Here is a 23838-nt window from a genome sequence, read left to right on the forward strand (position 1 = left end):
AAAAGGCAGTGGGCTGGGCCCAAATCGTGAGTTGTATGGTTTCAGTGTAATGTCACCTTTTGCTTACACTTTTGTTTTTAGTTTCTGCAGAGAAACCTGTCGCAGGAATCATTAACTTACTGGCCTCCTGGGCAGGAGGTGGGTCTCAGGCCACCATCGTTTTACTGTTCTGGGGGGCATGACTCCTGCTCCTGTTGCATAGTGTTGTGGTTAAGCAAACCTGCTTTCTTGAGTGATCATTAGTTTACGGGGGTCTCCCATGCTTTTTCCTTTATCTATGATCCCTTAGTGGGGCTGACTATGTAATCACCTACCTTTCCCCTTTACTCTGTCCCTATGAGAAGGAGCACAAGAAGGGAGGCGACGCTGGTGGTGAACCTCTCAAAGATGAGTCGACAGCATCCTTCAGACAAAGCACAGGTTGGATTCAGACACAGAGGAATTAACTGTTTTCTTTTTTTAATTATCATAATAGAAAACGACAACAACAGCAACCGTGCCAATGGTCAAAGGGACACAATTCCACGTGGCCACATTGTTTACATCCATTAAGGTTATAGGTTTTGAGTCCAAAGAGCACATGGAAACCCTACATTAAGAAAGAGCCTTTTCACTGTAGTAAAAGTTAGTGATCCCACTGTGAAGCCCGGGGGGCTTCAGTAGCAAAGGACTAAAAGAATAGTTAAAATACCTTTTTATTAAGTAAACTACTTACATGTACAAGTTGAATATGAAAACATTAGTAAGACACAGAAATATTTCCAATTTTCTCGGCATGAAGAATTGGCATCTGGACGGTGGCTAGTTCCAAGAATAAGGTTTAAAACTTTAAATAGTAGAAACTTTAAACAGTAGAAAGAGTGTTAGTGTGGTTTCAACTGGGGGACACAGGGTGAGAAAAGATCAGAAACAAGCGAGGATGTAGATTTGTCCGAGTCTGTTAGCCAGCTCCCTCATCTCCACCCCTTCTAAGATTTTCCCCGAGAAGCATCTCTCAGATAGACTGATGAGGGGTCGGGTACCTCAGGGTCCGGAGACTCACAGTTACTGGCTAAGGGGGGGGACACGGGACAAGCTCAGCCTCACTGTCACATCCACTTTGTAGAGCGCTCCATCCAGGGTGACTCCCCATGAAAGCCCAAGACAATGGAAAGCAAGAGGACGTGGATTTTCGAACAACTTGCTAGATTCCAATTCGTTGCCTTCCAACTGGAATTTTTTTTTTTTAACTTGAGGCAGCAACCCTGATCACTTCTGTAGCTCAGAAGACCTTTGATTTATTCAATGACTCACAGTCGGGGAAAGAGGCGCTTTGGAAGATTCCCATAGCTGGGAACTAGAGAAGGCGTGGCCCAGTGCTGGGTTTCCCAACCTCAGCATGATCGGCACTTGGGGGGATGGACACTTCCTTGTCCCGGGGGCTGGTCAGCGGCACCCCTGGCTTCCACCCACTAGGCGCTATCAGAGCACACCACCCCCCCTCGCCCCGCCATATCATGAAAATCAAACCTGTCTCCAGACATTGCCAATGGTCCTTTGGGAGATGAAACTGCTCCCAGATGAGAACCACAGTCCTAGTGGTTGAGGAACTTCATAGATAGAAGCCCTGGGCACCAGACCCCACTCTCCTGCTCATCAGGGTGGCCTGGCAATGCTCCCAAGCCTCTGGGAGACTGTTTCCTCGAGAAAGTGTGAAAGTTCAGAAGCTGCCTTCCTGCCAGCTTACAGAGCCCGGGTCAGAACCATCTGGATTGCTGGGACAATACTTTAAACTACACTGATGTTGTTCAGTTGCTCAGTCGTGTCTTGACTCTTGGCGACACCACCGACGGTGGCACACCAGGCTCCCCTGTCCTTCACTATCTCCCGGAGTTTACTCAAATTCCTTCCATTGAGTCAGTGATGCTATCTAACCACCCCATCCTCTGCTGCCCTTTAACCTATACACGTGGTGATTCTCTGGTTCATAATGACATTGGGGGAAAGAGAGCTGATGAAACTGACACTGAGGCCCCTGGTGGCCGCTCACCACGTGGAGGGGGCTCGGTGGTGGGGAGGGCTCTGGATCCCCCCAGCAGTCACAGATTCCCTGTGGATGTGCCTCATACATCTGTCAGGACTTCTTCCCAAGGCAGCAGCGGTCTCAAACCTCCTCCTGGGAAGGCGGGAAGTCAGCTTGCAAAAGGGCCCAGGAGCAGATGAAAGGCTTCACCCGACAGCTGGCTGGAGAGGTCTGGGCAGGCATGAGTGCGCACAGTGGTCAAAAAGCAGGGGCCCGCACATGCTGGGAACTGGGCAGCCCGACCAACCTCTCCAAGGGCTTTCTCTGCCTTTATTCTCTATCTTGACAAAAAATATACAACTTTTACCATGACTCAGAACAAGCCATGCGGACTTATATTCCAAAATTTACATAATCAGTTTTAGGTACTCTTAACCATTCATTCCGGAGAAGGCAAGGGCAACCCACTCCAGTACTCTTGCCTGGAAAATCCCATGAATGGAGGAGCCTGGTAGGCTGCAGTCCATGGGGTCGCTAAGAGTCGGACACGACTGAGCGACTGACTTCACTTTCACTTTTCACTTTTCATTCATTGGAGAAGGAAATGACAACCCACTCCAGTGTTCTTGCCTGGAGAATCCCAGGGATTGCGGAGCCTGGTGGGCTGCCGTCTATGGGGTCGCACAGAGTTGGACACGACTGAAGCGACTTAGCAGCAGCAGCAGCAACCATTCATTCCATTGCAGTCCCAAGAGCCGCTGTCTTCTCACTCTGGGAGGAACGTTCCTCCCTGTAGTCACTATGGTCTGCACTGTTTTGCCCCTGCCCACCTCCATCCTCCCATTCAAATAAAGGGCAAGAAAATGCTCAAGGTCTGATCTCCAGAAGCTACTTGCTGGGGATACCCAGCCACCACTGAATAACTCTGATTTCCTGGGTTTCTTGGAGGGGCTTCTTTTTCCACTTGGAGATTTTTGACTCCAGCCCCATGCACTCCCAGTGCTCCGTCCCCTGGCTCTCCTCCACCCTCTCACTGCTGACCAAGACCAGGGCCCCATGGAGCAGGCGGGGCAGGACGGGCGCACACGGGACAGCCAGGCTCCCGCTGCTCCCTCGGGCCAGGGGCGCAGCTCCCAGGGCGTCTGCATCAGGACAACCCAGCACATCCGGGACTTGCTCTGTGTGTGTGTGTGGGGTGTGTGTGTGTGTGTGTGTGTGTGTGTTAGCTGCTGTCACGTCCGACGCTTGTCAACCCCATGGACTATGGCACACCAAGCTCCTCTGTCTATGGGATCTTCCATATTTATTTTTTGGGCAGACCCAGATACAGAATCTCCCAGTCAACGGGTATGGCTGTTTCAGAGCTTCTAGCGCTCAGGGACAGAATTCTCAGAAGGGTGATTAATTCCCCATTCCTGCTTCACTGCCCTGGAAGATGCCACATGTCTGCACTCCAGGGATCAGAGCTTTTCCTTCCATTTGTAAAGGCTTTTGCTCCTGAGACTCGGGGAGGGGACTGGGGGGAAGTGAGGAGGTGTTAGGGTGGTGGGTTGCTCCAAGGCAGGGCTTGGCCTTGGATATGGTCCAGAAGATCGATGTCCAGGCCATCCAGACCCTTCCAGACACGTTTACAGGCTGATATGCTTTAAGTGCCAGAGTTGGTTTTGGCAGCTATTGCTATTGTTTAGACTGTAGCCCACCAAGCTCCTCTGTCCATGGGATTTCTCAGGCAAGAACACTGGAGTGGAGTGCCATTTCCTTCTCCAGGGGATCTTCCTGACCCAGGGATCAAACCCGGGTCTCCCGCATTGCAGGCAGACTCTTTACCATCTGAGCCATGATGGAAGCCCCAGAGGACAGTCAAAGGGGCAACGGGGACCAGATAACAGCTGGCTGAGAACACGATGGACACCCATCCCGAGGCTGGGGGCAGGGAATCTGGGTTCCCCCAGTGATCCCGGGCGAATGCACGAGACCCGCAGCCTGGCATCCATCCAGGGGCCTGTCAGCTCTCCATTAATTTACAGCCTGGCCCCAGCTGACCTCCCGAGAGTCCTGATTAAACACTCTCTAAGGCCTCCAGCTGCTGCGAGATTCTGAGACTGACAAATACCTGTGCACGGCTGTCTGTCCCTTTCTAGGACTTCCATCGAAATCCATGCTCTAGGACCAGCAGAGCCCAGCCTCAGAGGCCTATGGAGGTTGCTCCATCCCAGAGGGCTCCTCACAGAGGGTGTGGATGCAGGGAGACGTGAGGTAACCAGCAAGCCTGATCACAGCTCCTCAGCCACACAGCCTGGCCTCAGCTTCCTCTACAAAAAAAATGACAGTGATCCCCGTGCACGTCTCTGCACCCTCACCCCTGCCGAGGGATGATTGGAGAAGTAAATTAGATATGGCTCACAGCACAAGGAAGGTGTGTAGGCTGACAGCAGGAAAAATAATCACGGTTAATGGTATCACTATTAATAAGGAGAGAAGGTCAGTTTCCTGCAGGAGGAGAGGACCGTTTGTCTGGAAGGAGTCAGGCTGCAGTGCAGACAGCGGCCAAGTCTCCCCAGTCTCCAAGGACAGCTTCCAAGGGATGCTAGTGGGCTGGCAGGCAGCCAGGCCTTCCATTTAGAACAAGCTGGGAAGTGGCCTGTGTCTCTCGAGCCCAGCGGTACTTACTAGCCAGTTCTCCCCTTGGATCCCGGGGGACTCCCTAAAGGAGAAACGAGCTTCTTGCTCTGGGGCATAGATGGGTAGATGGGGCCAAGGGAGCCTCATTTGCCTCTTGACCTTGGACCCAGAGAAAGGGCAGTGATGACAAAGCGGGAACCTGCAGAGCGATAGTCTCCCCCAGGGCCTACGAATCCCCTGAGGACACGCCCGGCTCCAGTGTCCTCTGGCTTGGCTGCTCCTCCAAAGCTCCAGGGACCGCAGCTCCTGCCCTCCTAAATCAAGTGTTGCTGTGCGCGGTGAGACGCAGCACACACAGGTGTGGGACGTGGGACGCTCACAGCTTGCCGAGGGGAAGTGGAGGGGCACGGGGAGAAGTACAGAGAACATTCCAGAAAAGGTAGGACGCCTCCTCCGAGGAGCAGCCACTGAAGAGGCAAGTTCCTCCTTCCTCACCATGGGCCTGTCAAGCCAGGGTGGGCTCAGGAGCCAGCCTCACCTGGGAGAAGCCAGAACAGGAGCCCCAGAACAGAGTCCAAGGGAGAAGCATCCGTCCCCCTTGCTCAGGAGAGTCTTGGCACTCAGCAGAAAGCCTGAGCCCGGGGTTGGGGCCCAACCTGCAGTGCCGACCGTCCCAGGATTGTCCTTATCAATTCTGGCTGTGTGAGCCCCTCCTCGTGTGGGCCCCACTGTGGGGCTCTGAGTCAGGGCCCTTCTGTGTGTGTCCTGAGAACACTGGTCTCTGGGTGCTTCTCTGGCCAAGGAAAGAGACTTGAGTTCAACTTAAAGAGGCGGGCAGGCAATAGGGACCCCCTTCCCAAGGAGGCTGAGCATGTTCCAGCCCAGGATGGTCAGACACTTCCACCTGCAGAGGTCAGAGCCGGCCAGGCCATACCACAACGTGGGACCTCGGGAAATGGCCTCTAGAGACTCGGCCTGGTTTAAAGGTGCCTGGAGATGCCACACAGCCACTAAAGGCTGCATGGTGTTCCAGAAAGAGCCTGGCTTTGGGACCAGATAGTTCAGGTTCATCTTGATCGTCACTTTGCTGCTGTGGCCTCAGGCAAGTTACTCCACTTCTCTGAGCTTCTGATCCCTTATCTGTATTTCGGGACAATGATGTGGAGTAATGCCTACATGCTCAGTCACTTCAGTCATGTCTGACTCTTTGCAACCCCAGGGACTGTAGCCTGCCAGGCTCCTCTGTCCATGGGATTCTCCAGGCAAGGATACTGGAGTGGGTTGCCATGCCGTCTTGCAGGGGGTCTTCCTGACCCAGGAATTGAACCCGCATCTCTTAGGTGTCCTGCATTGGCTGGTGGGTTCTTTACCACTAGCGCCACCGAAGGTAATGGTGAAGATTACATCTGTGCCTGTTAACAGGGCACAAGGCTTGGACAGACTCAAGCAATACGGCCTTTACTTAACATCAAAGACAGAATCCCTTCTGTGGCCAGAGGGAGAAGACAGCGCACTCTGGCTGGAAATTAACAGGCACGTCAATCCCCAATGTTATCTGAGTAAAGTTGGAAAAAAATAAACAAAATCATAGGAGATGGAGTGGGCTGACCCTGGGTAAGACACTGCGATCCATACGGATGTCAAGTTTGCGCGAGAAGGTCCCTGAAACTCCTGATCATCTCTGGCCCTGACATTAAGAAGAGAGAGAGACTTGAAAGTTGAATTTAACTAACATTCTCGTCAGGGGAAAGAAAACCTTCATAGGAGAGACTGCCATGCCCAGAAACACCCAGGGACCATGGGGCCCCCCAGGGCTGCCCTGGAAGGCTGGAGGCCTCCTTAGAGCTAAAGGTCAACCTTTCCACTCTTCCCCTCTCCTCCCCGTGTTACCAACATAGAACCTTCTCTCCCAGGGCCATCCCCACAGGCCCTTTGAGTACAGGGAGCCGCTACCTACCTCGGACAGGGCTGCAGGCTTCCAGGGAACGCGGGTTCAGAAGGCAAAGAATGGGGGTGTTTGGACGGGAGTGAGCCCCATGAAGACAGCTTGTCTCCCCAACCCTGGCTCTGGACTTCACTCCTTGGGTTTGCTCATGAAGACATGTGTCTATCTAATGAAGACCTTGCTCACGGGGCAGGCAGGGCCCAGGCCTTGACAGAGAGAAGGTTACTGGAGAAGCATCTGAGATGCTGTGCTCGAAACGGCCATCCCCGAGCCCTGCCTCTAAGCTGGTCCTACCTGCAGACGGCGAGGCCCGCTCTGCTCAGCGGTTCCACAAAGAGTCCAGAGAGGCGGTGCAACATCCCTTCTCCCAATCCCCAAAGGCCACGCTAATGCTCAGCGCTCATGACTGCCACTTGAGCTGCAGGTCAAGTGAAGGTCAAAGCCATCTGGAGGTCAGGCTGGTAACCCCATTAATGCAGTAGCTCGGGGCCAACCTCCCAGAGACGAGCGGCCGCCTCCGGACATTTAAGATGTCCCTTCACCTGTCATCAAGAACATTCTTTTCTCCTGACACCACAGCGACGAATTCAGCCTTCTTTTTTTTTTTTTTTTTTTTTATAATTGTCCCCAAATACGCATATGGGCTTCTTTACCAGTCTTTGAAGTTTCTCAGCCTCCAAGAGGGAGTTTATGCCATCTCTTTCCTTTTGTACAACTGCAGGCAGGAAGCAAAGAAAAAGCCACTCTGGGCTTGTGGGCAAGCCAGCCTGTGTCCTAGCTCCCCCTACTCTTGGGGGGACAGGGAGGGCTGTCTTGGGGAAGGGGGTGCTTTGCCATGGACTTTCCTAAGGACGGAAGAAAAGCGAGTCCTTTGCTGTGTGAATCTCCTCCAGCACATGGATGTACTCAAAAGGCCGAGAGGCCTGTGGTCTTACTGAGAGGGCTCCCAGGCTAGCCAGAATTCCCCAGCCACTGATTTTTAAGCATATCAGGAAACTGACTCAGGCAGATCACAAGAGTGCATGGTAGCCTAGTGGAGTTTAAAGTGTGTGGGTGTCTTAACGCCCTGCCCACCCTGCACACAGCTTCAGAACCATCTGGATAGTCTCTCCCCACCCAGGGCAGCTGAGAAGGCAGGAATGTACTCAAGAAAGGGCTGAGGTGGGGCAGAGACAGCCTTGAATCACAGTCAGGAAACGTCTCTCCTGCTCTGACCCCTGCCGTTCCATACTCTGGGACCACAGGCAAGTCACGCCCCTCTCTCTCCCACCCACCAATTCACGAGATGCACAGACCTCATCTCTAGAGTTCCGTGACTTCTGAGAGAAGAAAGAGCCTCTTGAGCGGGTAGCCAGCATCCACCTGGCAAGTCTAATTTTTAAAGGCGCCTAATCTTTACAAAGGTGAGAAAGTCCATCCAGCAGATAAAAATCACCATCACTACCACCCCTGAGATCCACGTCACCAGGAATTCCCCCATCCTTGGGTTTCATAAGGGGTCAGGTGACTGGCATCAAAGACGCCATTTCCAAGTCAAAGGAGGAATGTTCTATGACATTTCCAGGGATCACCACGGATATTCCGAGGGGCCGAGTGAGAAACCAGATTGGGGTGGAAACACTCGGGTGCTGAAGGCCTCCCTTGCCCCAGCACCCCACAACCCGGGTGTGATATTAATACGTTTGCGTAAAAACGAGACACGTGAGTGATGATTCAGTGCCAGCAAGGGATCATCCAATCATGTCTGTATTTTAAACCAAACTTGACTGCTCCCTCCGGTCTCATGTTCGGGGAATGCAGTTTCAAGAATTTTCCAACCTGTTCCCCGAAGGTTTTGCCTTGTCGTGCCTCCAGGGGCTGGATGCCCAGGCTTCCACATTTTCTGGATCAGCAGAACCACAGCAGGGGGTTTTTGAAATCGGGGCTGCTTGGGGTAAATTCCGATGCATGGTCGCTCCGCTTGAGAGGCTGTGCTCCCGGTCAGAACTCCTGGTTCTAGAACATGGGTGCGGTCACAGGCCAGTGGGGACTGCGCCCGCGGTGAGCCCAGCGCAGGCGAGCCGGCCCGGAGCTCCCGTGTCTCAGAAGGTGAAGGCGTACACCACCCCCACCACCACGATGTTCCCCAGTGTCGCTATGATGGCGATCCAGAGCAGCACAGCGTCGTTGGAGGACCTGGGCGGCTCCTCCGGCTGCCCTTGGCCGTTGGAGGCCGCGTGCACGTTGGTGGAGGAGTTAAAGAGGGAGTACTCGGTGCTGAAGTCCTCATTGGGCGAGTCCATGAAGGCGCCTCCCATCATGGGGAGCTGGGAAGAAGGAGAGAGAGAGAATTAACCAGGGCCTGGGGCTGGAGGGCCGCCCGCAGAGGGGAGGGTGGCTGGTCCCGCAGCCCCGCGTGAAGATAAAGCCCTAAACCAGGCTTTGCGTCTGGCCCTTAAATAAACGACAGCGCGTCTTTTCAGCTAGAAAAAGGAGCGCTCACAGCAACCTTTTGAGGCAGACGTTCACGGCAACCTTGCAGGTGACAATCCCATGGCTAGTTGGCAATTCACTGGGACGTACAGACCCTCCCTCTCTAAACACCAGCCCCCAGCCCCCGGACAGCACACATCCGAACATGTCTTTATTCTTCTCCTAACTGTAAAAATAATATGGGCTCAGCACAGAACATTAAGAAAATACAAAAGGAGAGGAAAAAAGAGAATCGCAATTTCACCACTTTGGGATAAACAATATTGTGAAATTTTCCTTTCCAATTTTGTGTGTGTGTGTGTGTATGAGAGAGAAAACATTTAAACATGTTGTTTTATACTCCTGTATTAAAAAGCCTATCAAAATGCGATTTTACAGTTGTATAATATTCTATCCTAAATACAAGCCATAATTTAATAATTTCCCCAGAACTGGAGATTTAGGAATTTGAATGTTTTCCTATTATAAATATGGCAAACCTAGACAGTGTGTTAAAAAGCAAAGATATCGCTTTGCCGACAAAGGTCAGGACAGTCAAGGCTATGATCTTTCCAGTAATCATGTAAGGACGTGAGAGTTGGACAATAAGGAAGGCAGAGCGCCGAAGAATTGATGCTTTTGAACTGTGGTGTTGGAGAAGACTCTTGAGTCCCTTGGATAGCAAGGAGATCTAACCAGTCAATCTTAAAGGAAATAAACCCTGAATACTCTTTGGAAGGACTGATGTTGAAGCTGAAGCTCTAATACTTTGGCCATCTGATCCAAATAGCTGGTCATTGGAAAAGACCCTGATGCTGGGAAAGACTGAAGGCAGGAGGAGACGGGGGTGACAGAGGGTGAGATGGTTGGACGGCATCACTGATTCAATGGACAGGAACTTGGGCAAACTCCGGGAAATGGTAAAGGACAGGGAGGCCTGGCGTGCTGCAGTCCATGGGGTCACGAAGAGTTGGACACGACTTGGTGACTGAACAGCAACAACATCCTTGTTCATACACTTGGGCATCCACACAGGCTTGCATGTGCATATTTATTTTTTGGAGCAGACCCAGATACAGAATTTCCCAGTCAATGACTGTTTCAGAGCTTCTAGTACTCAGGGACAAAATTCTCAGAAGGATGACTAATTCCCCTCAGAAGAATGACTAAAGTAAAGGATGCTTTACTGCCCAGGAAGATGCCACATGTTTGCACTCTAGGGATCAGAGCTTCTCCTTCCATTTGTAAAGGCTTTTGTTCCTGAGACTTGGTGACGGGGTGGCAGGGGAGGGGGGGTGTTGTGGAGGTGGGTTGCTCAAGGGGAGGGCTTGGCCCTGGATACGGTCCAGAAGATCAATGTCCAGGCCGTCCAGACCCTTCCAGACACATTTACAGACTGATATGCCTTAAGTCCCAGAGTTGGCTTTGGCAGCTACTATCATTGTTTAGACTGCAGTCTACCAGACTCCTCTGTCCATAGGATTTCTCAGGCAAGAATACTGGAGTGGGATGCCATTTCCTTCTCCAGGGGATATTCCCGACCCAGGGATCAAACCTGAGTCAGCCATATTGGCAGGTGGGTTCTATATCACTGAGCCACCAGGGAAACCCCTTGGCAACTTTTAGGCCCATAATAAACTTTTTTTAATGGCACATCAATGAATGAGCACTAGACAGTTAAGCCTTCCTTGGATAACATTTACCGAGCTATTACTACTACTGCCCATACAGAGACCCAGCTATGGTCAGGGAATGTGTTGGAGATCTTAAAACACTCTCATTTAATCATTTAGTTTCCAACTGCAGTGTACCATGGTACCCCTATTTCACAGATGGGTAAGTAAGGGTCAAGACCACTGCACTCATCTGTGCTGGGGTCAAGTCGGAGACCAGTCAGACACACTGGTTGGGGGTCAGGGTGCTTCCTGTTATATCCACAGCCTTCCCCATTCCTGGATCAGACTCAGTACTGGGTCTTGGCACAGTCACTACCCCCTGGGACCATGCTCCAGTGGGGATGTGTGTACTGCCTGGAGGAATGATGGGAGCAGAGCAGGGACTGCCTCATTCAGCCATTCGTCTGACTTGTACTGCTGCTGCTGCTGCTGCTAAGTCGCTTCAGTCGTGTCCGACTCTGTGCGACCCCATAGACGGCAGCCCACCAGGCTCCACTGTCCCTGGGATTCTCCAGGCAAGAATACTGGAGTGGGCTGCCATTTCCTAGGGACTATTAATTAGGGGCCACAGTTCTAGACTCTGCAGCAGTAAGCCAGATCAGGGAGGCCCCTGCTTCTGGGGGTCCACGTTCTGGGCTGGGGATGAGAGCAGGAAAGGGGAAGGAGCAAAAAACAGGGGCAGGAGGGAGGGATGGAATAAAAAAGAAGGAATATCTGAGAGGAACCCGAACCATTAGCGAATTCACACTGAGAGGCTACTTGCAGGCAGTTCTGTGTGCCGCCTGCTCCGAATCTCAGTGGCCTCTTTTTAAAGGATGCCCCATGACTGGGGCAACGGGTGCTTTTGAGCATCTGCGTGGGCTGCAAAGAGCAGCCTTTGACTGGCTCACACTCAGAGGAGCTCGGCATTTCATCCACAGCACAGCTTGGTCCTTTATTTAGGTGGGGACCAGACAGGTGTCAATCTGGGAGCTGTAGTGACAAACACAGGCCACCAGGGGGCGACCAGGAGAGGCCTCCTGCTGATCCTTGAAAGGGGCGGGCGGCAGGGTGGCGCTGCAGGTCACAGCGGTGAGTTCACTTTGTGAGAATTTATCTGGGGCTGCATTTATACTCGGGTCCTCCGTTCTTAGACCTTGCAGTTCTATTTCTAGAACTTTATCCTAGGGAAACAATTATACCAAAGATACACAAAGATGTTGTCTAAATATTACACAAAATGTTCAGTGGAGGGAATTAAATAAATTCTGGTGTATCTATCCAGCAGATTACACAGTCTTAATGATACAGACCTATACACAGGTCAAGTAAAATACAGATAACACAATAACATTATACATGGTATTAACAGTATGATATTTTTGTAAAAGTATTTATACATGTATGTGTGTGTGTGTATTAGTTGCTCAGTCATGTCCGACTTTTTGCAACACCATAGACTGTAGCCCACCAGGCTCCTCTGTCCATGGGGATTCTCTAGGCAAGAATACTGGAATGGGTCGCCATTCCCTTCTCCAGGGGATGTTCCCAACCCAGGGATCAAACCCAGGTCTCCCACATTGCAGGCAGATTCTCTACCGTATGAGACACCAGGGAAGCCCTATATGTGTACATGTGCATCAGAAAAATCTGGAAAGACACTAGATGTGAACTGGTTAACTGAACAGTGGGATTAACTGACATGATCTTTTTACTTATGTATATTTCTTTCTGGGCTTCCCTGGTAACTCAGTGGTGTAGAATCCGCCTGCCAATGCAGGAGACGTGGGTTCAATCCCTGGGTCGGGAAGATCCCCTGGAGAAGTAAACAGCAATCCACTCCAGCATTCTTGTCTGGGAAATTTCATGGACAGAGGAGCCTGGTGGGCTACAGTCCATGGGGTTGCAAAGAGCCAGACACGACATAGAGATTAAACAGTATAACAGTGTATTAAATTATTAAATTAGTGTATGTTATACTTAGTATATTTTAATAGATAGGATGACAAACACAAATGAGAATAATAATTAACGTATCTTCTATTAAAAATACAATCAAAAGTTTAAATAGAAGAGCTGTGACCTTGTTTTGCCCCTCAGCTGGTGATATAGATGAGATGGGTTACAGATGAATCACGCACATCCATTCTAGGGGGTCAGCAGAGGCAGTGATCGACTGTCCTGCAGGGAGGGGTCCAGACTTTCCCATGAAACCTACTCACCCTTTGGATCTTAGCTGATGGTCCTGTCCACTATAGCCTTCCATCCTGTGTACCCCCAAGACCACAACCTCTCCTTGGGGGCTCCTGTCTCAAGATGCAGTTCTTATCTCGACCCCCCCAGAGGTCTGGAAGCTCTCAGCAAGGAGCAGACAAGTTACTTCTCATTGTGGAATTTCTAAAGCCTTGCCCAGATCATCAGCACAGTGGTGCCTGATAAATCCTGCTGATTGACAGATGAGTGACGACCACCCTCAACCTAGACTGACAGCACTGTTGGCCGACTCAACCCCTCCAGCACCTCCCCACTGATCCCACCCCTACCTGGGGGAGTACCCTCTCCTCCAGCAGCCCTGACATGGCACCACCCTTCTCTAGGGTCTTCATCTGACCCGCCCACCCTTACATCAGGTGAACCCGAAGACACTGTTAGCTGGTGGCCTCTTAGAAGGTGGGGCTCAGGCCAGGCTGGAAGCTGAATTTCTCCCTCCCGAGCAAGCCTGGACTTCAAGGTTGGTTTAGCCCCCTTCCCTGACACCTCTGCTGCATGCCCCTCCCCGGAATTAATCACACACTCATTGTCCTCTGCCCAGCGACCATCTCAGCCTCTCCTTCTCCCAACCCCCAGGGCCCTGGGTTCTTAGACAGACCACTCCCTGCCCCCTGACTCCACTTCTGTTGAGATCTCTGGACGTTAGCCTGATCCCCCCTCTCCTCTCTTCAGGGGATATGGAGGCACAGTGGGTATTTCCATCCAAATCGTTGGGGGAAAAGGCGGGGCACTGGCCAGAGCCTTTGGTTGGTGGGGGGAGGAGGGAGCAGCCCCCCAGGCTGACACAGCCCTGCCACCTACTTGCAAAGGGGCTGCTAACTTCTCCTCCCAGAGGCCTCACCTGTGCCCCTCCCTATCCAGTTCTGTGGGTAGTTAATGTCGTTTAAGTTTCCTATTGCCACAAACTCAGTGGCTTAAAACAACACACATTTGACTTCCCTGGTGCTCTAGTGGTTAAGACTCCATGCTCCCCCTGCAGGGGCCATGGGTTCAATCCCTGCCCTCCCTCCCCGCCCCACCCCCAGTCAGGGAAGTTCCACGGGGCACTCAGTATGGCAAAAATAAAAAATTAAAATGACACGCATTTATTATCTTACAGTTCTGGAGGTCCAAAGTCTGACTGCACTCATTATACTGGGCTCCCTCGGGCCATCTCCCATCTCAAGACCCTTAATCTTCCTCACGCCTGCAAGGTCTCTGGCCACATAAGGTACCCACCACAGGCCTGGCTGACTGGAGGTGGATCTCCCACCACACGGGGAACTCTTGAAGGCAAGGCCACTGCCCTCTCATCTCAGTCCCCCTCGTAACACAGAGAAAGTGACAAGGACGACCGTGTGGAATTACTGAACTTGAAATCAGCAGACGGCCGATTTCTCATCCCTGATCCCAGAGCTCCCGGGCGATGGGACAGCTCGTTCTCCACGGCGAGCCCCTCTCTGCCCTAAACCTCAGGGTCACAGCCCGTGTCTGATTCTGCCACCTCAGGGTGTGGGGGAGGGGTGGGCTCTGGTGTCAGAAAGACTCGGGGGTGAACCCTGCTTTGTTACAGAGCGTATAGCCGAGCGAATCGTTTACCCAGCTCGCCCCCATCTCCTTCCCTGTAAGTGACGCAGATAATACGGTAGAACTGCTGGATTCTCCCAAGGAGGGAATCAGGTCATCTAGGATAAATAAAATGTGGCACTGGTCACTCAGTCATTCCGAATATTCTTTTCTTCTCCTGTTTGTGTAGTAATTCAAAACCGAGATTATTCTCAGTTGTTCAGCTGCTTCAGCTGAAGTGAGGGAGTGGAGAACCTGGCCTTTCCAGGTGTGAGCTTTTGTGCCATCAGTTAATCAGATGCTCCTTTGTGACTGTACAGACCACCATCAGAAACAGTCTTGTTGGCTTATTGAAGCGGGGACAGCAGAACAGAGTGTTGAAGGTCAGTGTTACCTGCACAGATTTCCTGACCATAACTGCCAGGACAGTGGGGAACTTCCCTCCTTCCCACAGCATCTTGGAGCCTAGAACAGGGCAGACACTCCAAACTATAACACTTGGTGAGTGAATGAATTCCAGGGCCATCGGCCAAGAATCCCACAAGCATGCTGAGATTTGGGCCTGGAGCCAACGTTTCCCTTTTTGTGGGCTCCAGACCCATTTCTTAATCTGAGGTTCAGATTTTTCATTTAAAACTGGGGAGGGGCTTCCCTGGTGGCCGCATGGTTAAGAATCTGCCTACACTGCAGGGAACACGGACGGGTTCAATCCCTGGTCCGAGAAGATTCCACATGCTTCGGAGCAACTAGGCCCATGCACCCAACTACTAAGCCTGGGCTCTAGAGCCAGAGAATCACAGCTACTGAAGCCCGTGTGCCCTGGAGCCTGTGCTCCTCAACAGGAGGAGCCACCACAATAAGAAGCCACAGTTAGAGGAAGCCCGCACACAGCAACGAAGAACCGGCACGGGCAAAAAGAAATCAATTAATTAAAAAAAAAATTAAAACGGGGGAAGAAAAATGCAGACAGCCTCATAGAAGAAGGGAGATGCTGGGAGGGCCTTATACTATGTGAAAAACACTTTTTGGGAGGAAAAAGCGAGTCTCGAGATAAACTTAGTTATCATCCCTGAAATTAAAAACATGCCTTAAAAATAATCCTATATATTATGCATGGATCCACATATAGGTAAATGTACAGACAAGGATGGTAAACATATCAGCCAGATTTACAACAGCAGCAGCAGCTGTAATTTATCTGAGAAAGGAGGATATGGGGGGGAAGGAGACTGATTCTGTTTGTAATATGTTATTCTAAGAAAAGAAAGATGAGGAAGCATGATTAAATATTAAAAGGGGGTCTGTTCTGGTTGGTGGGCATATGGATGCCTGTCGCCTTCTGGTGTTTTAAACTTCATCACATCAGTTCAATGCTTTCAACACAGGAGAGCACCACACACGGGATGCTTAGGACCAGACCCCTCGGAAGCCAGGGTGGTACCCCTGCCTTGGGGTGCCTGTCCTTCCATGTTGGGGTCACCGTGTGGCATGTGTGGCCCATTATGGTGTGGAAGGGCTCCAGGAGGGCTGTCATGGACACTGGGGCCCCGTCCTCCAGGGTCCACGCAGTGCCCACCCCACCCCCTACAGCAGGGCCGCTCCGTGGAGGCAAGGCCTCCAGGTCCCATCTGTTTCCGTCGAGGAGTCAGAAGTGACATGAATCTCCCCTAAGCTGGGCCCCTCCAGGGGAAGGAGCAGAAGATGCTTTCAAAAGAAAATCTTCAAAGAGCAGTCACCAGAGACCAGCCAGACACTTTCCTGAATAATGAGCACCTGGCAGAGGAGGGGACGTTTGTTGGCGGTGGCTGATGAAGGGAGCTTGCTGGCTGTACCCCGGGCTCCACCGGACTCTGCCCCCTCGAAGGCCCTCCTCAGGGCCCTGGCACTGCAGGGTTCCGGCCCAGGCGCACGTAGATTCAACTAGACTCTGGAGGATGGGGCCCCAGTGCCGACGGCAGCCATGCCCCCCTGGAGCCAGTCCACACCACGCTTGGCCATGTGTGCTGCACAGTGACCCCAACAATGTGGATGAAAAAGTTAAATTTGTACTAGAGTAAAAACATTCCTGGTAGCTCAGAGGGTAAAGAATCTGCCTGCAATGCAGGAGACCAGGGTTCCATCCCTGGGTCAGGAAGATCCCGTGGAGAAGGAAATGGCAACCCACTCCAGTACGCTTGCCGGGAGAATCCCATGGACAGAGGAGCCTGGTGGGCTACAGTCTATGGGGTTGCAAAGAGTCGGATATGACTGAGCAACTAACACACAAAAACATTCCTATTGTTCTACATCCCTTTGGGGCCAGGAGACTTGGGGTCTGGCCGCTGCAGCCCTGCCCCTCTTTCCAAGCCTCATTCACCAGGGAAGAAGCTCAGATGAGCCATCACCAAGGTTCAAGCCCAGTGCTCAGAAGCCTGCCAGACAATAAGAAGGCAAGAGTCAGTTATAAATGGCTGTAAAGTGAGACCTGAGTGGTGAGATTGTCAGATAATCACTTAGATAAAGTCCTCAGAACTAATAAGGACCTCCTGCACAGCACAGGAACTTGACAATATACTCTGTAACAGCTTACATGGGAGAAGAATCTTAAAAAAGAGCAGATATATATATATATATATATATATATATATATATAACTGATTCATTTTGCTGTCCTCCTAAAATGAACACAATATTGTAAATCAACTAGACTCCAATAAAATTTTTAAAATATTCCTCAGACAAAATACAGGGCACCCAGTTAAATGTGAATTTCAGATAAACAACAAAATAATTTTTTTGTGTGTAATAGTAGTAAAATACTCTGGGAGCTGATGATGGACAAGGAGGCCTGGCGTGCTGCAGTCCATGGGGTCGCAAAGAATCCGACACGACTAAGTGACTGAAGTGAACTGAGGAAAATAATTTTGTGTATGTGTCTCTGTGTGTGTGTGTGTGTGTGTGAAGTTGCTTCAGTAGAGTCTGACTCTGTGACCCTGTGGACTGTAGCCCACCAGGCTCCTCTCTCCATGGGATTCTGCAGGCAAGAACACTGGAGTGGGCTGTCATGCCCTCCTCCAGGGGATCTTCTGGACGTAGGGATCAAACCCATATCTCTTCTGTCTCCTGCATTGGCAGGCGGATTTTTTTACCATTAGCACCACCTGCTGCTGCTGCTGCTGCTAAGTTGCTTCAGTCGTGTCCGACTCTGTGCAACCCCATAGAGGGCAGCCCACCAGGCTCCGACATCCCTGGGACTCTCCAGGCAAGAACACTGGAGTGGGTTGCCATTTCCTTCTCCAATGCATGAAAGTGAAAAGTGAAAGTGAAGTCGCTCAGTCGTGTCTGACTCTTAGCAACCCCATGGACTGCAGCCTACCAGGCTCCTCCGTCCATGGGATTCTCCAGGCAAGAGTACTGGAGTGGGTTGCCATTGCCTTCTCTGCAGAAGGCCCCTAGGAAGCCCTAAATAATTTTAGTATATCTCAAATGTCATATTAGACATATTTTGAGCAAAAAAAAATTATACGTGTAGTAAAAAATTATCTGACATTCAAATGTAACTGGGCTAACAACCACGGCTGTGTTCTGCCCACCTTCTCTACCAGCCGTGGCAACCAGCAGATGCCCCACGTGACCCCAGACACGTGCTTGCTCTGATCCAGGCAGAAACTAAGAGCTCCAAACAGACCTGCTTTGGGCTCCCTGGAAAGTGGGAAATCCTTTTCTCCTCCCCCTGAGGCTATTAGCGGGAGGGCTCTGCCTCCTTCCACAGCAGCTCAGGGTCAGGATCAGCGCCAGGGCTAGTCTGCAGTGACCGCCCCCAGCCCCAGGCTTTAGGCTTCTTGTCTAAAACCACTAATGAGCATCACACACCCGGGACTGGCATCCAGGCCTCCGGACCACCAAGCCCACTGGCTGTCTCATGAAGTCACGTGACCCCTGGCGATGCTACCCCGGCAGAGAAGTGACGTCCACACTTGGTTCTTTTGTTCAAAGAGCACAAGGCAAAAGAGCCATCCTGCCCTTCCATCAAACTTGAGGATGCTCAGGCAGCCACCCACCTCCCTATGTGTTTCTTCCGTGGAGGCTGAAATTAAAGGCAATATTTGACACTCCTGTTGGCTAGTGTTTACACACTGAAGAGGTTTAATTAAACACAAAGTGGAGGAAATAAAAACAGTAGCTACCATTTATTGAGAGCCTGCTCTATGCCAGGTATGCCCTGGGCATCTTATGGGCATGGCTGCATTTTATCATGAACAACGAACCCCCTGGGTTGGGTACCATCATCATGTATGTGAGGGGTGAAGCATCGCCCCACAGCCAACTCCACAGCCACTGTACATGGATGCTGATGCTGTGCAGGGCCAAGAGGAGAGACGCTTTATTCCCTCAAAGAGAGAGGGGAGCCATGCGGCACCCCCAAATGTGACCAGGCAGAATGCCATCCGGGCCAGTGCTGAGTGCACACAGAGAACTTTTTTTTAAATGTCAGCGAGTTTTAAAGTCTTCATTGAATTTGCTACACTACTTCTTCTGCTTTATGTTTGGGCTTTTTGGTTTCGAGGCACGGGGGATCTTAGCTCCCTAACCGGGGATCGAACCTGCGCCTCCTGCACTGGACGGTGAAAACTTAACCCCTGGGCCACTGGGGAAGTTCCGACACGCTGAGAACTTTTAGAGCAACCTCTGTGTTTATTTGGTGCCTCCCTCGAAGCATGGGACCATTGTGACATTAGTCTTGTGCAACGGTGACTCTCAAAAAGGTTCCTGACCAGGGATGGTGAGGGGTCAGATCCCACCAACTGCAGGGGCCACACCGTCCTTACTTACCCCTGAGCTCTATGTTCCAGGCATTTCCATGAAGCTGCCTCATGGCTCAGGCTGCTCACCTGCCTACCTGTCCTCCACCTGGGCTCATGTCCTCTCCTGAGGCTCTCCTGAGCATCCAGGGGCCCAGCAGGGATGAGCAGGAAGTCCCAACGAAGAGCTATTTCACCCTCACACCAGCCCAGCAGCAGGGGGCTGGCTGGGGGCTCAGAGAGGGGCAGTCATTTCCCTGAGCTTGCACAGCTATAAGTGATCAGAAACCAGCAACATCTGCCAACTGCTAACCCCTGTTGTCACTCTAGGCTGTGTGGCTTTCTCCACTGGGGCCCCACGCTAATTCATTCCTACAACTGATGAAATATTTATTATGTTACATTACATTTATCACACTATATTTTATTTATTGTATCATGTTGCATTACATTCTATCATAGTTAGCAATGTACTAACATTACATGAGGGCTTCCCAGGTGGCACTAGCGGTAAAGAACCTGCGGGCCAATGCAGGAGATGTAAGAGACGTGGGTTTGATCCCTGGGTCTTGAAGATCCCCTGGAGGAGGGCATGGCAATCCACTCCAGTATTCTTGCCTGGAGAATTCCCATGGACAGAAGAGCCTGGCAGGCTACAGCTCACGGGGTCAAAAGAGTTGACATGACTGAAGCGACTTAGCACACAAGACAGCACATTACATCATGTTATGTTACATTACATTACATTACATTATAGTTAGCTCTGTACTTGGGTTACATTATAGTATATAATGTCAAGTTCACTATACTATCAGCACACTGTATTAGGGCTAGCTGTGTGCTTGTATATCTTTCTTAAGGGCTGAGCTTTTTCAGGACACAAGCTGAGTTTAATTTCTCTTTGAATCCCTGGTGCCAAGCACATCAATTCACACAGACTAGATGCTAAAACTATTTTTTTATTAAAAAATATTTTCTCAATTACTTGCTGCACCTTGCACTCTTTGATACAATAGCTACCCGGTGGGCGCAGTGGTTCTACTTGTTGTGGCTGAATATTTCTAGACCCACAGAAGGCCTAGGAAAATAAGGATATTTTTGGAAAGCCTGGGAGCATTACGGAATTAAGAGGAAAAATCAAATTCACCATCTTTGAAACCGTTGCCATAGAAACTCAGCACAACGCAGCAGGAGCAAACACTGTCTCATCAGAACCCATCATCTTTGATTACGAGGAATAAAGAGAACGCTTGCCTTGGAGACAGAAAAGCCAGACAGCAGTGTGGGGGTCCAGACTTCCAGGACCCTGTCCACAGTGAGAACGCAGAGGCCATCACTTGTTTTTAGAGGAAGCTGGCTAAGAACCTTAAGGAGAAACAGCCAAGACCAGTTCAAGTTGATGCCACCTTACTGACTATTTGCTGAGCAAACACAAAACAATGGGGAGTTTTGAAATTCTCCCTGAGGGAACAGCAGGCAAAAGTTGTCATAAATTAGTACCTATTCTGCCCCAGTGAATTCAATAGCATCTTCTGAGTAATTCCATAGCATCTCAACAATGAACTGAGCATCCTCTGTGGCAGCCCACATCCTTTCCTGAGGGGGCCTTTATTGTATCAAATTCTCTTTATCCAGTAGAATAAAATCTCAGGGCCTGAGGGTGATGGCAAGAAATTTATGCCACTGTTCATTCATTCATTCATTGGCTAAACAAGCATCTACTATTCGCCAGGGGGCAGGGGTGAAAGCCTGAGGTGCAAAGAGAAAAAACATGTAATCCCCATTTTGGAGGAAGAGAGAAGGAGAAAGGGAAAGAGAGAGAAGCCGGGAGAAAGAGAGGGAGGGAGACAGGCGGGGACAGAATTAACTAATGAAATAAAATTTGAATAGAGTGCGTTCTTCATCAGTGGGTGTGTGCATACCAGAGAGAAGGGAAGATGGGGCGACAGTACACCAGCCTCTTTACCCCCCTAAGTGGGTCCTTTTGGATGATTTTTAAAACCTTCCCTCCTCTATGTGACAAAATGACAAAATCATTTTCAGAGTACTCACAACAAGAAACAAATAACAACATCCTTGGCAGGAGAGACTGGCATCTCCATGGAATGTTTTTAATGTTTTAAGACACCAGAGTCTCCTTCAACCTATAAAGGTCCCGGTGTATCGCCACACCCCTCCTCCCCAGGGACACCTGTGTGTGCAGGAAAAAGGGGCAGACACAGTACAAGACAAGGCATGACCAATGTCCTGGGAAGCTTCCAGAAGGTTTTCACAAGGAGCTGTCCCTCAATACGGGTCCTGATAGATGGACAGGGAGGAGTCTGTCAGGCAGAGAGAAGGGGTTGATCTGTCCAAATTCTTCTGATACTATGAGATAGGACCTAGTTCATAGCAATCTCACCCCATCCTTCATTGGCTGTGTCGGGTACCATCTTGGAAAGAAGCCGCGATGACAGGTGTTCCCATCTGAAGACAAAGACTCTTCTGGTCCATTGAGAAGCCATGTCGAAGCCCCCTGCCTGGGCACAGGAGAGAAGGAGAGCCCAGTGTGTTGTGAAGAAAACAGGGCAGAGAAGATATAAGAAAGTGAATGTGAAGTCGCTCAGTCGTATCTGACTCTTTGCGACCCCATGGACTGTAGCCCACCAGGCTCCTCCATCCATGGAACTTTCCAGGCAAGAATACCAGAGTGGGTTGCTATTTCCTTCTCCAGGAGATATTCCCGACCCAGGGATTGAACCCAGGTCTCCCGCACTGCAGGCAGACTCTTTACCCTCTGAGCCACCTGGGAAGTCAAAGATATAAGAGGCTGAGGCCAAATGCCTAATTCCTTCCAGCAAGCATGGCAGTTCCAGAGGTGGCCTGAACAGAGTCCCAGAGTGCCAGGAAAGCAAGTCAAGACCCAGGCGTGACTTCTGTTATTCCCTCAAAGTCCCCACCATCCTGTTTTTGGATCAAGAGGACTTTTTAAGAAGTAATTGCTCACAAGGACGCTTAATCCCTGATCAACTGGCATGGCCAAGAGGCTACTCCATCGTGATCCTCTGTCCCCGAGGGTAACATCCACCATCCGCAGGCTTGCAGGGACGAGCAGGGCTGCGACCTTGTCCACAGCTGCAAATCAACAGGTGCTTAAGAACCTCTCTGGCCTCAACTTAACAAACAAGCATCTCTCACCTCCTGACCACCGCTTCATAACTGCCCAGAGTTTTGTTTTTTTTTTTCAAACAGTAGATTAAATTTTTTTTTTCTATGCACTAACAGTCATGGTTTTACTGTGTACTGACACCCTCTTGTTTTGAGATTCAGAAGCACTTGTACTATCTTTGATCCTGAGTGCTTTGCACATAGTAGGCACTCAATAAATACTCACTGACTTGTTTGGGCAAAATCAAGTCTGTATTATGTGCCACAGGAAATTTCTCTGTTGGAGAGAAGTCATTTTAGAAATGAGGTTGTATTCTTCCCAAGAGTATTTAAGGATACTCCAAGGCTAACAAGGACCGGGGTGGCCCAAGAAAGCATTTCAGTCCTCTGTGGAAAAACCCTGGTTCAGTTTCAGCTGAAAAGCTTGGGAAAGGGATCTGGGCTTATTTCCTGCAGAATCTGACAAAGATGCCACTCTGAAGATTGGGGTTAAGAGAATCTGATTGTCACCAGCAGCTGGAGGCAAGGGAGGAAGGAGGGAGGAGGAATTTGCTCTAAGAAGAGGCAGAAAACGCCTCCTTTTCAATCAGAAAAGACAGCCCTCTTGTTTCAAATGAGTAAAGTACAAACACACACAGGTTCATGTGCTCAGTCATGTCCGACTCTTTATAACCCCGTAGACTGTAGCCAGGCTCCTCTGTCCATGGGATTTTCCAAGCAAGAATACTGGAGTGGGTTGCCATTTCCTTCTCTAGAGGATCTTCCTGACCCAGGGATCGAACCTGTGTCTCCTGCAGTCCCTGCACTGGCAGGTGGATTCTTTACCACTGAGCCACTTGAGAAACCTAAAGATACCCATGGGTGACTGTAATCTCCATGTCAGCTTTTGCAACATGCAGGCAAGAAAGAAGGGCAGATAAATGAAAGGGTGAGTAAGACAAAGAACCACTGGTCCTTTTGACTTTCTGTCCTGATGAATTGGGAGCAAAGACCATGACACTCATCACATAAGTGAAGTGGGAAGAAGGGCTGGGGTTCCGGCCAGGGTGCAGATTCAGGCTCTGTCTCCCATGGAGGGTGTGGCCATAGGCATACCACCTCACCCCAAGCCCATTTTCTTCACCTGACATGTGTGTGGGGCAACCCCTGGACTGTCAGCTCATGGGGAAGTTCAGAGGTGATGTGCACACAGCAGGCACTTAGTAAGGGAAGCGACTTGTTGGAGAGAAGCAGTAAGCAAATAAGAAAGCTGCCTGCGAGGGCTTTTGACTTCAAAAGGTGCCAGAGGTCCAAGGCAGATGGAGAGAGGATTTATCATCAGGAATTTTCCCTGATAGCTCAGTTGGTAAAAGAATTTGCCTGCAATGCAGGAGACCCTGGTTCAATTCCTGGGTCGGGAAGACCCGCTGGAGAAGGGAC

At 50.5% G+C, this 23838-nt stretch overlaps 1 protein-coding gene across 3 annotated transcripts in view; it reads right to left on the bottom strand.

The window, feature by feature from the left end:
* Window positions 1-442: 442 nt before the first annotated feature.
* Window positions 443-23838, bottom strand: part of C21H14orf132 (chromosome 21 C14orf132 homolog) — a 53769-nt gene continuing 30373 nt past the window's right edge. The window contains exons 1-3 of one of the 3 annotated variants that reach the window (XM_086365176.1): window positions 22259-22405; window positions 21674-21791; window positions 443-8875 (exon numbers count right to left, since the gene is read on the bottom strand). In XM_086365176.1, the coding sequence (XP_086221302.1) occupies window positions 8651-8875; window positions 21674-21685 (237 nt within the window). In that variant the 5' untranslated portion in view covers window positions 21686-21791; window positions 22259-22405 and the 3' untranslated portion in view covers window positions 443-8650. Of the gene's footprint in view, window positions 8876-21673; window positions 21792-22258; window positions 22406-23838 lie in introns of those variants that run through there. The other 2 variants (XM_086365174.1, XM_086365175.1) reach the window with 2 other exon arrangements.

Source organism: Bos grunniens, chromosome 21 (genome assembly GCF_055505025.1).
Source record: "Bos grunniens cultivar Pamir isolate PY7600 chromosome 21, Bosgru_T2T1.0, whole genome shotgun sequence".
NCBI classification, from domain to species: Eukaryota; Metazoa; Chordata; class Mammalia; order Artiodactyla; family Bovidae; genus Bos; species Bos grunniens.